Below are 12,466 nucleotides of genomic sequence, written 5' to 3'. Positions count from 1 at the left end.
TACATACTAATACTAATAATGCCTGAACCGTGGAAACACTGTAATAGCAGTTCAAGACTATCATAAACTGAACCAAACTGCTGGACAGCAGCCAAATCCAGTTTTGAACTATACCTCCCAACCCTGATCATACCAAGGGAGCAGTTGCTCTGCATGCGTCCATCCGTAGAGCAGCGCTGCATTGACCCGATGACCCTGCCACCGACCAGGACCACACGTACATCACGTCCATGGCTCTCCTTCACATACTCCTGGAACAGGTACGGAGCCTCATGCCGAATTAGGTGGCACAGGTCGGAAAGGTGATGCTTGTCTCGTGCCAGGAACACTGCCTTCCCTAACAAAGGAGATACCGGGTTAGTTTCCACACAAAAAAAAAATTCTAGTGCAGTACTAAAGAATGAACCATGCATTCTCACACAAACACTGATGAAAGATTTTAAGGCGCCCCTCCCTAAAACACACAAGACACGCACACCCTTTGTTTTTTCAGTGTTAATTAATATAGTGCAGCAGCGGCATTCCACATTAATGTGTGAACTGCACAACTAACCGCTATTAATTTTTGAAATACGTTTGTGGAAAAAAAAAAAAAAAAAAAAAGACCAACAATAAGAGGATATTCCCTGAAGACTAGGATTAAGTGTACTGGGTTTGGGCAGATCAGGACGATTTTGTAATAAGGTGTGTATTCACACATCAACATAAAATGCCACTGTAACATTTTAATTGTTACTAAACAGGGACTAGAAGCCTCAGTGTGTGCTCACACCCGTGTTCATGGTCATGAAGACTAGGAATTTGGCCTGAAGCCAGGTCTCAACCTTTTCTGCTCTGGAATTCATCATATGTTCAAATGTTTGTTCTATCTTTGTACATTTGGAGTAAAAAAATGGGCACTCATTTGAGAACCATCCAAATCCTGAGTTCAGAATTAAGAAGGGATGTTTTCAGAGTGTAGCTTGACACATATGGCCACATCTAACTGGAACAGGCCCAAGCTGACTGAATTCTCTACACTCTTTTTGGTTTTAATATGTAGGGATGAATCAATAGAATTGTGGGCTGATGTTGACATTCAATATGTTTCATGTTAGAAGAGTTGCCCAATGTAACCTTAACATATTTTGCCGTGAGACCACATTTCGGAGTCCAAAAACTGCAACAGGTTCGAAAACACCAGTCAGAATGAAATATCTTAACTATCTGTTGTGCTGATACTGGTGATATTATCCCTATTAGTCTGAGTCAGAACAGACTGATGCTTGAGGTGTTTACCGCCAAACAGGATGCCCTGCACTGCCCCCAAGCATGCTTTGGATGACACTTCTGCCCATACACTTGTCTGTGTTTATCTCCTTCCTTCGCATGTAGAATGCCAAACGTACATTCAGTCACACTTAGCTTCTTGCTATTCTGGACAAGAGCTTCTTATTTGTCTATGAGCCTTCTTAGAAACACAGAGTAATAGCAATACAACTGATCTGAAATCACTGAAGGGACTTACCTCTGTGTCCTCGAGCATTTTTGACCACAACGGGGTAACCCAAGGGCTCGGCCTCTTCTATCATCTTCTTGAAGTTGTCATGGCCACCTTTAAAAATGGACACAGACATGTGACAAACACTCTCATGATTAGACTCTAATTTCTATTGTAGTGTTTGTGTGAGAGATTTCTGTCCCATTTTGGAGAGGGAAAGAATGTGGTGTGATGAAGCACAGGCAGCATTATGTCAAACAGGATGAGGATTCTTATATTGTCACCTTGGTGTTGACATGCCTTCACACTCTTACTCAGCAGAGAGGTGCCAAGCATGAATGTGCTCAAACTTGCAGACCTACACACCCTCTATATCTGAACAGGTCCAGTTTTACTGGTAATTTGTGCCAGGCTTATTATTTAATATCAAAGTGGCGTTTACCATAAGATACAGAGCGTACCGTTTTTGAATTCCTGAAGACTTTATCATGCTTATACTCGGGTATCTATTTAATATTTTTAATGGTTTGTTTTAGCAACAGAAATTGCAACATGGAATAATGTCCGGTATAATAAAGTCTTTAAGTTAAATCATTTTAGTACCCATTTTCTTTTTGTTCTGAATGGATCTCTGTGGAGATTTGGCAAAATGGGGAGAAAAAGAATTTGTTGACAGACATAAAATGCTCTGATGTATGATTTATTTTAAATTTTTACCAAACGCTTGCGTCCATGTTTGTGTTTATGGAGCAGTGGTTACTGCACCAAATTGAAATATTACGCCATAAAACAAAGCAAGCCACAAACCACTGAATTGTAATGGGAATGGAATCAATGTTTCAATATTCTACCACTTATATAACACCTCTTACAAAAAGCTATGTGGCTATGTGAGGTTTCGGCCTTTGAAGCAGTGCATGATGTGGCACTGTTACTAATGCAGAGGAGGCAGATGTGAACTGGACTGCAATGTGGAAAAAGACGAAGAAAAAAAATAGTTTTGTGAGGGCCAAATGGAGGAGGGAGAAAGGAGTGGAAGAACACCAATTATAACCGTGCCTCTGTCTGCTCATCTGAGCTGAAGGAAAGAGCAGTTTTGCTAGCCTGTGAACTGCAGCATCATACACACTGCAGAGTCTGCTCAGGATGGCAAGATTGCTAGAGTCATCACCCAAGCTGCAGAAATGGGTGGGGGTTTTATGTAGACAGTGGTAAATGGCTAGAGATTCTGGTGTCCTGTTCAAAGCTCTTGCTTTTACAAGATTTTGCAGTGCTTGCCGGTATGTTTTAGTGTAACAAATAATCCTTATTTTAAGCTGAAAAAAGAAACAGGAAAAAAAATTAAAAAGACAAATACAGACAACCAGGGAAGCAAATAGCAAAGGTCAGAGAGTCCCACATTACCAAAGCAGCTGCCTTTCTGTCTCTGTTTTCATTCAGATGGTCATGAGGTCTCCCCACTCTGCCTCCAAACAGAGCCTGGTTACATAAACAGCTCATGCAAATCTGCGCATGTGTGAATGTGTGTGTGCGCGTGTAGGATTTAGACTCTGCCAGTTAAGTTTGCCTGGTATTTGTCAGACACGGTCAGAATGTTTCCTCAGATGAGTGGTAGAAAATAACATTTTGAGCTAGTTATTATAATCCACACATTTTATATATATTTAAGCAATAAATTAGCAGTTACATCCTATCCAGTTATGTTTAAAGCAATGCAGCTACAACTCAGCTAACATATAGGTAGTTAATAGTTCTGCATTTTGCATGAGTAAGCAGCATTAAGGCCAAATTAAAACATTAAAAATCTATTAATACAAGAAAGTTCATTAACCCCAAACAGATCCTTGTTTAAAGTAACTGTAGCCATGCTGTAGCCCATGCTGCATACAAAATATAACTGCCTAGGGTTTTGTTTTCTCCAACACAGATTTTTGCTGACAAAGCGGCTGTCCAACTAGTTTTATTTTATTTTATTTTATTTTTATTTTTTTTTCAGCCCACCTTCCATCACTGGGATTGCTAAAGTGAAAGTATAGGCTGTATGGTGCTTTTAGGGTTTTGGGAGAAAGAATATAGAATAAAATAATATCAAAATATTACGGTAGAAAGATTTTTTTATGGAAATGTGTATTTTTCCGACCAATACTGCAACTGTGCCTGGAATGGGATTATGCTAATGAATTAATATTCAGGCCTCCCCCTCTGTACACCAGCCAAAGAACTGGTATTAATATAGTTTACTCTATATAATGAACTAGAGTACTAGAAGATACATTTTAATAATAATTCCTGACGCTTAATACCGCGCACCCATAAATATGCAAAGTTAATCTCAAAGTCAATGGCCATGTCTGGTGGGTAGGGTATGGCACTTTATTTTGTAACTATTTGTAACTGTAAAATTAAAGCTAAGCATAAATTGTTTATATTTATAACCATACTAACCATAGGAATAAGTATCAGGAAGTGGGACTCCATGTCCAGCCAGCTCCTGGAAGGTCCAGAACTTGTTGACGCAGTTGAGGATGGCCTGAGGCCGGTTGACCAGACGGCAGCCCATCTTCTCAAGGTGCCTCAGGACCGTGATGTCACTGTCAGATTGCACCCATGGAGTAGGGACACGCACCACAGCAACCTGTGGGTATGATGTCACCACTTCCTGCCCCACTCGCAAACCTGAGATGGAGAGATACCAGTGAGTACTTCTAAATATTCTGCACAAATCAAGCTTTCCTTTATGAGTCACCATTTCGTAAATTTATGTTTTCGCCCCTTTTCTTTAGTTGTTTGCCGGTGGTAGATTTTTCATTCACCTATTGGACCTTTATAGAGTTTAATCCTTTGTTGTACTAGTAGCTTTACAGCAGCCAGACAGTACTATGTGGAGGATGTTAGTATCTAGGCTGCACCTAAGAGTTGGCTAAGAACTACTATTTGGAAAACTGCCCTCCTCCTGCAGTACACACAAACAGTCTCTTTCTCTTCTTTGTTGCCCTGCCAAATGAGCTGGCGAAAAACACAGACAGGCAACATCTTTGTAATACAGAGCTTCTGACATCGCCACTCTCCTCCAGAGCAGTTATACAACACAACAGAAACAACCCTTACTGCACTGACCCACTAACCCAGATCCTTCTGCTGTTTTTCAATGCTTTAATTACCAACTTGGCTGTATTAAATATATCATATTAACCACTTGTTTGCCTTAATTACTTACTCATGCACTGACATATAGCCTAAGTGGTAATGTAATCTACAACGTTACATAGTATAATTACTTCTCTCACGGTCCAGTTTAGTTCAGGGTGAATTCAATCCGAAAAAACAGAGAGGACTGTTGTTAAACGAACAAGCGATGCTGTTCAGTTTTGTTGACATAATGGCAGTTTACTATGAAATCTCAGATTTCAAACACCTCCAATTACACACTTTAGAAGACAAGTGCTTCTCTGATATTTTTTTTTTGTTTAGTTTATTATTGTTGACTATTTTGAACAAATGAAGAAAGCACGTAAGAATATGTATAAGCATGCCTTCTGAGGGTGAAGGGGGGAAAAAAGCATTCCAATAAACAGGTTTAAAAATAGACTAATGTTTAAAAATCTTAATGATGCAATTTTTGTACTCAAGAGCCAGTGTGTTTTTTTTTTTTTTTTTTAAACACATCTTAAAGATAGGGCGGCATGGTGGCGCAGCAGGTAGTGTCGCAGTCACACAGCTCCGGGGGCCTGGGGGTTGTGGGTTCGATTCCCGCTCCGGGTGACTGTCTGTGAGGAGTTGGTGTGTTCTCCCCGTGTCCGCGTGGGTTTCCTCCGGGTGCTCCGGTTTCCTCCCACAGTCTAAAAACACACGTTGGTAGGTGGTATGGTGACTCAAAAGTGTCCGTAGGTGTGTGTGGGTGTGTTTGTCTGCGTTGCCCTGTGAAGGACTGGCACCCCCTCCAGGGTGTGTTCCTGCCTTGCGCCCAATGATTCCAGGTAGGCCCTGGACCCACCGCGACCCTGAACTGGATAAACGCTTACAGATAATGAATGAATTTAAAGATAGCAAGAGAACTTTTTTTTAAATATGGAAACAAGCAGAAAACATACATACAAATTGTCCCCTAACGCATTATGTATTTTATTTACACACAGGCCCTCCATTAGGATGACTGTCATTTTCCTTTTCTTAAGTACAGTTTCAAAAAAGTTAATTTTTTTTCCCCGATCAAACAAATTCTGCATTGGTTTCAGTGTTCTCTGTTGATAATTCTGACAGACCGTGCCTTTAATCCTTTCAACAAAAATGCTGTCTTTGCACACAAGCATGTTGCTGCCTCTGTTGCCACCCTGCAGGCGCATGCTGGGATTTTACCTCAGAGAGCAGGACATAAAGGATACACACATTTCTGAACCAAACATAAACAATATACCTTTACTTCACAGAACCAGACAAAGTCTTTACAGATTTACATCACAGAACCAGACAGAAACACACATTAACCTCACAAAGCTGGACATAAAGCACAAACAAGTTGCATACACATGTGGATGTGTGTTTTGACTGCTTAGTAATACAAGTAGAGTTAAATAAGTCACAAGTTCATGCCTCAGAAAGAATCAGCCACATTCATATGGTAAATTCATCTGTGGCCACATCACCCTCCCCCTTTTTTTCTTCCTCTGTGTTTTCTCCCTCTCTCCAACTTCCATCTCCCCCCAATCCCCTGAGGCCTTTCTTTCTGCAGCAGCTGTGGCTTTATGGTTTATGCTATGCTTGGCTGTGTAGTGTTAAAAGTTCTTTTTTTTCGACTCTGATTATTGCACTGTGGATTATGCACATTGAACATACACATACATACATATATAAATGAACACAAGATTAAAAATGAGTCCATAAGAATTTTCTCCAGAGAAATATAGAAACACACAGTGGACCATGTATACACACAGCTTTTGTAAAACTAGCCTACAATGATGTGTGCAATAATCAAATGAGAACATTGTTAACGCCTTGTTAAATTTCAAGAGGGCAAGTGTGTGCCTGTCTGCAGGTATTATCTGGCAAGTTAACATGTTATCAGAGATCATCTGTAGACGATTGTTTAAAACTTCAGAAGGCCAAATTAGTTGGAACATTTGGGAAGAACCACTGAAAGCTAAAATCATGGAACAGTTGAAGATGAAGAGGAAGACAGCAATAAAATTGATTTAAACAATCTTAGAATTCACGAACAAGACATTAAGCAGCCAAGACAGCAGACACGGACATCTACAGGAACGCCAACCAAAGTTAAAGCTAATATCCTGAGACAAACTTAATCCGTACACTCATATGTAAGAAACACTCCACATGATGTGCTACTTAGTGCTCCTTATCATTGACACCACTGGACCTGCTTATAGAAATATATTATGCCTGCATAGGTAGATTAAAAGTTTAAATCTTTGTACTGGAAAATGAAAGTGATATCATGTCATGTAATCAAATTCAAAGCAACAAGTTCATGTAGGGAATGCTCTCTTGCGTGTGTGTGGGTGTGTGTGTGTTTGTGTATGTATGTGTGCAGGATTTCTTAAATACCCAGAAAACCTGAGCCAAAAATCAAACTGGAGATAATGGAAATTTACATTGGACAAGCCTTTTAGTGCATCTTGCCGGCTTGGGTTCATTTAATTGACTTGGATCTTTCAAATTATGCAGAGGTTCTGCAAAGTTCAACATTCTTTACAACATATATTTTAGGAAAAATCTGTTGAAATGTTTGAGACCCAATTTATTCTACATCCATTTGGAATTTTTACAGCTTTAACCAAAGATGCTGATTTATATATTTCCAGAACTATCCGAGTTTACAAACAGAGAACTTACTAAATATTTTGCATTGGATGTGAACCTATATGGTTTCAAACTCATGACTGTGTATAAAAATAAATAAATAAATAACAAAAAAAAGGAAGAACTAAACTCATGACTAAGTACATTCTCAGTCTAGTCCAGAGGTAAAAACAAAACAGTAACATTTCTCATCCAGAGGAGGAATGGTCTCCACTGTCATACTGCAGTCCACTCAAAATGCACCACACATTCTACTCAAGTACAAACACATCCTCCACCTATTTGCATCTACTCACCAGGAGCTATAATTCTCACAGAACTAGTCTGAAATGCTTGCCAGTTGCCTTGTTTGGTTTCACAGTGTGTTGTCTCACCAAACAAACACCCTTTATTGTTACAAAATATCCTATGGGCATGAGTCAGGTTTAAACCGTAGCTGTGCCATGCACAGTATGAAGCAGGTGTTCCCAGGGTTTTCATTGGCATGGATTTTCCTTTTAATACTAATTTTTCAGTTCAGTCAATATATATACACACACACACACATATATCACCCTATTCAGTACTATCACTAATATTAACTGTTAAAATTTAAGTAATACTGGGTCATGGAATAATCCTGCAACCTTACCATACTATGCAGCCAAGTGTTAACACACTGCATTGCTTGGTATTAATGTTTATTGCAGTTATCAATAAAAATATCATACATACAGATCACTGGGATCACTGGATTTTTCACACTGGGAAATGAAACAACGCACCACTCCAGACTATAAATGAGTGCTTTTACCATGGTTCATTTATTAAGCACTCTACCATGATTTTAATCTGACACTATATATATATATATATAATAATTTTTAGACAATTTGTTAATTCATTATATAATTCTAGCCTTAATATTTGCCCTTGCTAATGTTGGAAGTGGCCCTTCAAATACATGTCTCGTGTTGATGTAAAATAGCAGGATGTTGAGCCACCAAAGATAAATCCCACAGCTGACCAACTGTCCACTGGCCTAATCTCAACAAATACAGTCCACAGGCCTAATCTGGCCATTCCAGGATCCAGGCCAAACGATTAACCTCAAACACATACATTCATGGACCTGATTATACACCTTCTCCAGGTCTCAGCCCAGCTGTCTACCTTTGAATGATGTCTGGGTGGACAACACTTGTCGGCTAAGAAACAACAATCAAAGGACTTCTACTTGAAATAGTTCAACCTGGAATCAATGTGATAGAATCTTCCGGAAATTGAGGGTACACTATAAAAAGCTGTCACAGGTCTATGTTACTGCAGCCAGAACAGGAACTGAGTCAGATACACTTCTAAATAGGGCTGAGTGATATGAGCAGAATAACACATATCATGATATGCCTAAATGGCAATATACGATATGATACGATATTATGAAAACCATAACAAAATAAAATGTCAAAGTAATAGTGTTTATTTTTAATCACCAAAAAGAATATGCTACATTATCTAACTGTATGCTAAGAAATAGTGATGTCCCGATCATGTTTTTTTTTTTTGCCCCAATGCCAATTCGCTTCGCCACTGGTTTCATTTTTGTCCATTGTTGGCTTACTCAGTTATCAGAGAGGTAGACCTGAGTGCGCGTGATACATGAACAAAGGCAGGACAGCATGAGTATGTGTGTGCGCATGCATAGGTGGGTGTGCATGTGAGAGAGTAAAACAGCTTGAACTGGACATTTGTGCACTGTTTTAAATGTACTCAGATTGAAACCTGCGTATCCTATTCATACTCGATATAATGAATATGGTCGAGTAAAATCGAATTAAAAAAATACTATGGCATTTATCGATATTTGCGATATATCCCCCAGCTCTAGCTTGAGCTTATTTCACATTCACTGGGTTGTACAAATTGGCACCCAAAATTAACAGATGAATTCATAGTGTTAACACTATAACACTATAAGAAATAAGTGTTAAAAGTTCTGAACTCCTACTGTGTGCTAGGACATCATACACATCAAAAATATTTTTCTTACTGAATTTAATTCAAATCAAATTAACAATATATATCAAAATCATATATTACTCAATATAAAGCTGATACCTGCATTGAATATCCAAAATAGTTCTTCCAACAATTAACATGTAATTCTGATTTGAAACCTAACTACCCTTGTCTATCCATAGAACCCATTAACACAGCCCTACCCCCACAAGTTGACACCAAAGCAATTTCTTCTTTAATTTTTAAGATAGAGAGATGATGCACTTCTCCTTCAGTCTGCCAATTCACACTCTTCCTGACTCATCACTTTCTCTCTGCCTCTAGGATGATAAAATGAATCGGGCATTTCCCACAGAAAAGCTCTTCCAGCACATTCTCTCTGCCTGAGTATAGCAACATATAAAATGAATTATACTTACATTCAAGTGTTAAAGTAAGACAGCTTGTGTGCTGTGAATATGTTGAGATGTCTTCTATATTATCATTATCTTTTACTCTCACACAGAGCTTCAGTCCTTAAAAGTAACAGTGTGCCTGTGGGCTTGAAAGAAATCTGCCTTTCTGGAATCAGGAGTTAAAGAGAAGAGAAAAGAAGGTATTCTACACAACTATTTTTCATCATGGGTCAAGAATATCAGTGTTACATCATTACATTGCAGATGTGCATTAGTGTCCTTACCATGGGAAAAAAAAATAAAAAAAATAAAAAAAATAAAACTAATTTCTCACGTAAGCGAGGTTGTCTGCAATCCATCGAGGCTGTATATAGCAACTTATTTGCAAGACAATAATTTACTGTTTTGAGTTGTATCACAAACAAATGCATTTAAATAAAAAATGACTAGAGCTAGTCATTTAAATGTCTATGAATGGCGCAGTATTGGTTGGTTCAAACTGGATTAAACCAGCCTAGTGATGTTACACCTGTCAGACCTTCAAACATCAAAGAGTACATCGCCGTCATTACAGTCAGATCAAAATCCGCCCTCATTATTTATGACCAGAGTGTTATCCTACAAAATTCATATGTAAAAGGATGTAATATGAAAAACTAAAACAAATGGGGGGGGGGTGTTCGCTATTAAATCTACTGGCAATTGAACCATATTTAATTAGATGCATTAATTAATACTGGAGACAGTTTTTCAGAAATATTTAGAGAACAGCTAATTTTATTTATTTATTTATTTATTTGTACCTTAGCTAAAGGTTTAGCCCCTGCGGGGGTCTTTAGACAGGGCCTGCATGGTGCGTCATCGCCTTTAGCGCCACTCCTGCTTTCTCTCCGGTTGCGTCCTAAACCGTACACAAATACACTACACGCACTGTAATAATAACTGCACCAGTAATGTCCTTTTGTTGTGAGACACTATCTAGCCCGGCACTGCGTTGGTTTTGGTCGCACCCTGGTTGCTAGGCACTCGTGGCCGTGGCCGAACAAGCAAGGCGAATGAACGGTTAATCAATTTTTAACCCCGCATCCTTCGTTTTCCACAATTAATTTATGTTTAACATTCTTTATGTTTCCCAACATCCTCGTGTTTACGGCAGGAAAGTAGGTCATGCGGTCACTGTCACACAGCTTAGCATCAAGCTAGCGAGCCAAGCTCGTATCATCTCAGCCTCAATGGGCGCTAGACCAGCGCGAGTCCGAAATTCTCGGATTGACTCTGTGTCTGATTCAGAGTTGTGGGTCGATTCCGAATAATCAACCCGATTACAATCAGAAAAGCACAAGACACATAAAAAAGGACAAAAGACACAAAACGTAACGCTAGCGTGAGCTTAAAGCCTAAGCTTGGTCATGCAAACAATAGATTCTTGTTTCCATTGTCTTATAAAGAAGACGAATCGACATTTGGAGTGTAAGTTAAACGGGGGTTGTGTATTCCACGAAGCAGCCATTCTAAAATCAGACTGATTACGATACTCGAGGCAAAGTCAAACGTGTGAGCCCAGGGGCATTGCTACTAAACAGCATGTAAACCCTGCTTTGTGTAATATCCCCCAGGTCTAAAGATTTGGAGTCGACTCTAATGCAGAATGCAGTGAATTGAATAATCGATTCGTTCTTGGAATCGACTCTTAGCTGAAACAGAGTGCCCATTCAACACAAATAACATCAACACATGGTGGTTGTAACGTTTCCTCGCGATTATTTTAGCTATATATCAAAGTGAAATGATTATAACAATCCTGCTATAATACGAACATGTTCATTTAAGGACTACGTGTCACAAATGCTTAAAAGAAAAAAAAATAACAAATAATACAGATGTTGCGGTTACCTAATTGTCCATCGGCGATTGTTAAAACGATATCATCCATTAACAGGTAGCGGAATTCAACGTCGTCCTCGACGCAGCGCTCCTTCAGAGCCCTCAGGATCTGGACCTGTGGATACTCCTGACTGATGCGCCGATCGGTCACGAACCACACCCGGGAGCACATGTTTAAAACCACGCTAAAATATATCTTTCTGTAAAAATATGTGATGAAAAGACCCCCTGTTGTCGATGGGCAGCGAGAGAGCGCGGGACGCGGGAAAGAGACGGGAGAATAAAACCGGGACGAAAACACCACAACAATGGGATGCAGCAGCGGCGGCTCGGAGCGGTGGAGCCACGCGTTCGCCTCTTATTCTCCTTTACAGACACGAACTGCCCGCTTCTCCCGCCTCACCCGACCCGGAATCCCCGCAGGATAACGGCCAACACGGCACACGTATACGTCTGTAAAAAAAACGCGAAGGTGAAGTAAATTCTGTTCGCGTTAAGCGTTAAATTCGCGGATGTGTAATGCTCTGCTATGCAGCTATCGGTCGACAGCCCCCAGCAAGGGCGGAGAGAGGCGCCCCTCCGTCCGCAGAGAAAAACAAAGCCTCAACGTCTGTGTCAGTTCACCCGCTCGATAAACTCACGCGCTACCGGTGTGGCTGAAGCAATTCAACAAAATGGAGGCAGAGACGGAGAGAAGGCGGATCGTGCGCGCTCTCGCCTGATGCTCTTGCGCTGCCACGGAAACACGCGCTTAATCTCGACTCACGTAGCGCTTGATCAGCTCCGTCAAAGCACGCGCTTATCGCTTATTTTCAACCCCGCGATTTTCCTCAAGCACGCGTTTAGTTTACAACTCACAAACACACAAAAAAAGATGACGACCAATGAG

General features: G+C 40.0%; 1 protein-coding gene across 1 annotated transcript in view; it reads right to left on the bottom strand.

Moving 5' to 3' along the window:
• rimkla (ribosomal modification protein rimK-like family member A) overlaps positions 1–12,466 on the bottom strand; it is a 17,097-nt gene extending 4,631 nt beyond the window's left edge. Inside the window, exons 1-4 of the mRNA XM_066643478.1 lie at positions 11,587–12,466; positions 3,926–4,156; positions 1,508–1,594; positions 134–337 (exon numbers count right to left, since the gene is read on the bottom strand). Of these exons, the coding sequence (XP_066499575.1) occupies positions 134–337; positions 1,508–1,594; positions 3,926–4,156; positions 11,587–11,749 (685 nt within the window). The 5' untranslated portion in view covers positions 11,750–12,466. The remainder of the gene's footprint in view (positions 1–133; positions 338–1,507; positions 1,595–3,925; positions 4,157–11,586) is intronic.

The sequence above is a fragment of the Hoplias malabaricus genome, chromosome 14, assembly GCF_029633855.1.
Source record: "Hoplias malabaricus isolate fHopMal1 chromosome 14, fHopMal1.hap1, whole genome shotgun sequence".
NCBI lineage: Eukaryota > Metazoa > Chordata > Actinopteri > Characiformes > Erythrinidae > Hoplias > Hoplias malabaricus.
Note: the sequence above shows the minus strand (reverse complement) of the source record. Positions and strands in the feature narration are given on the sequence as shown.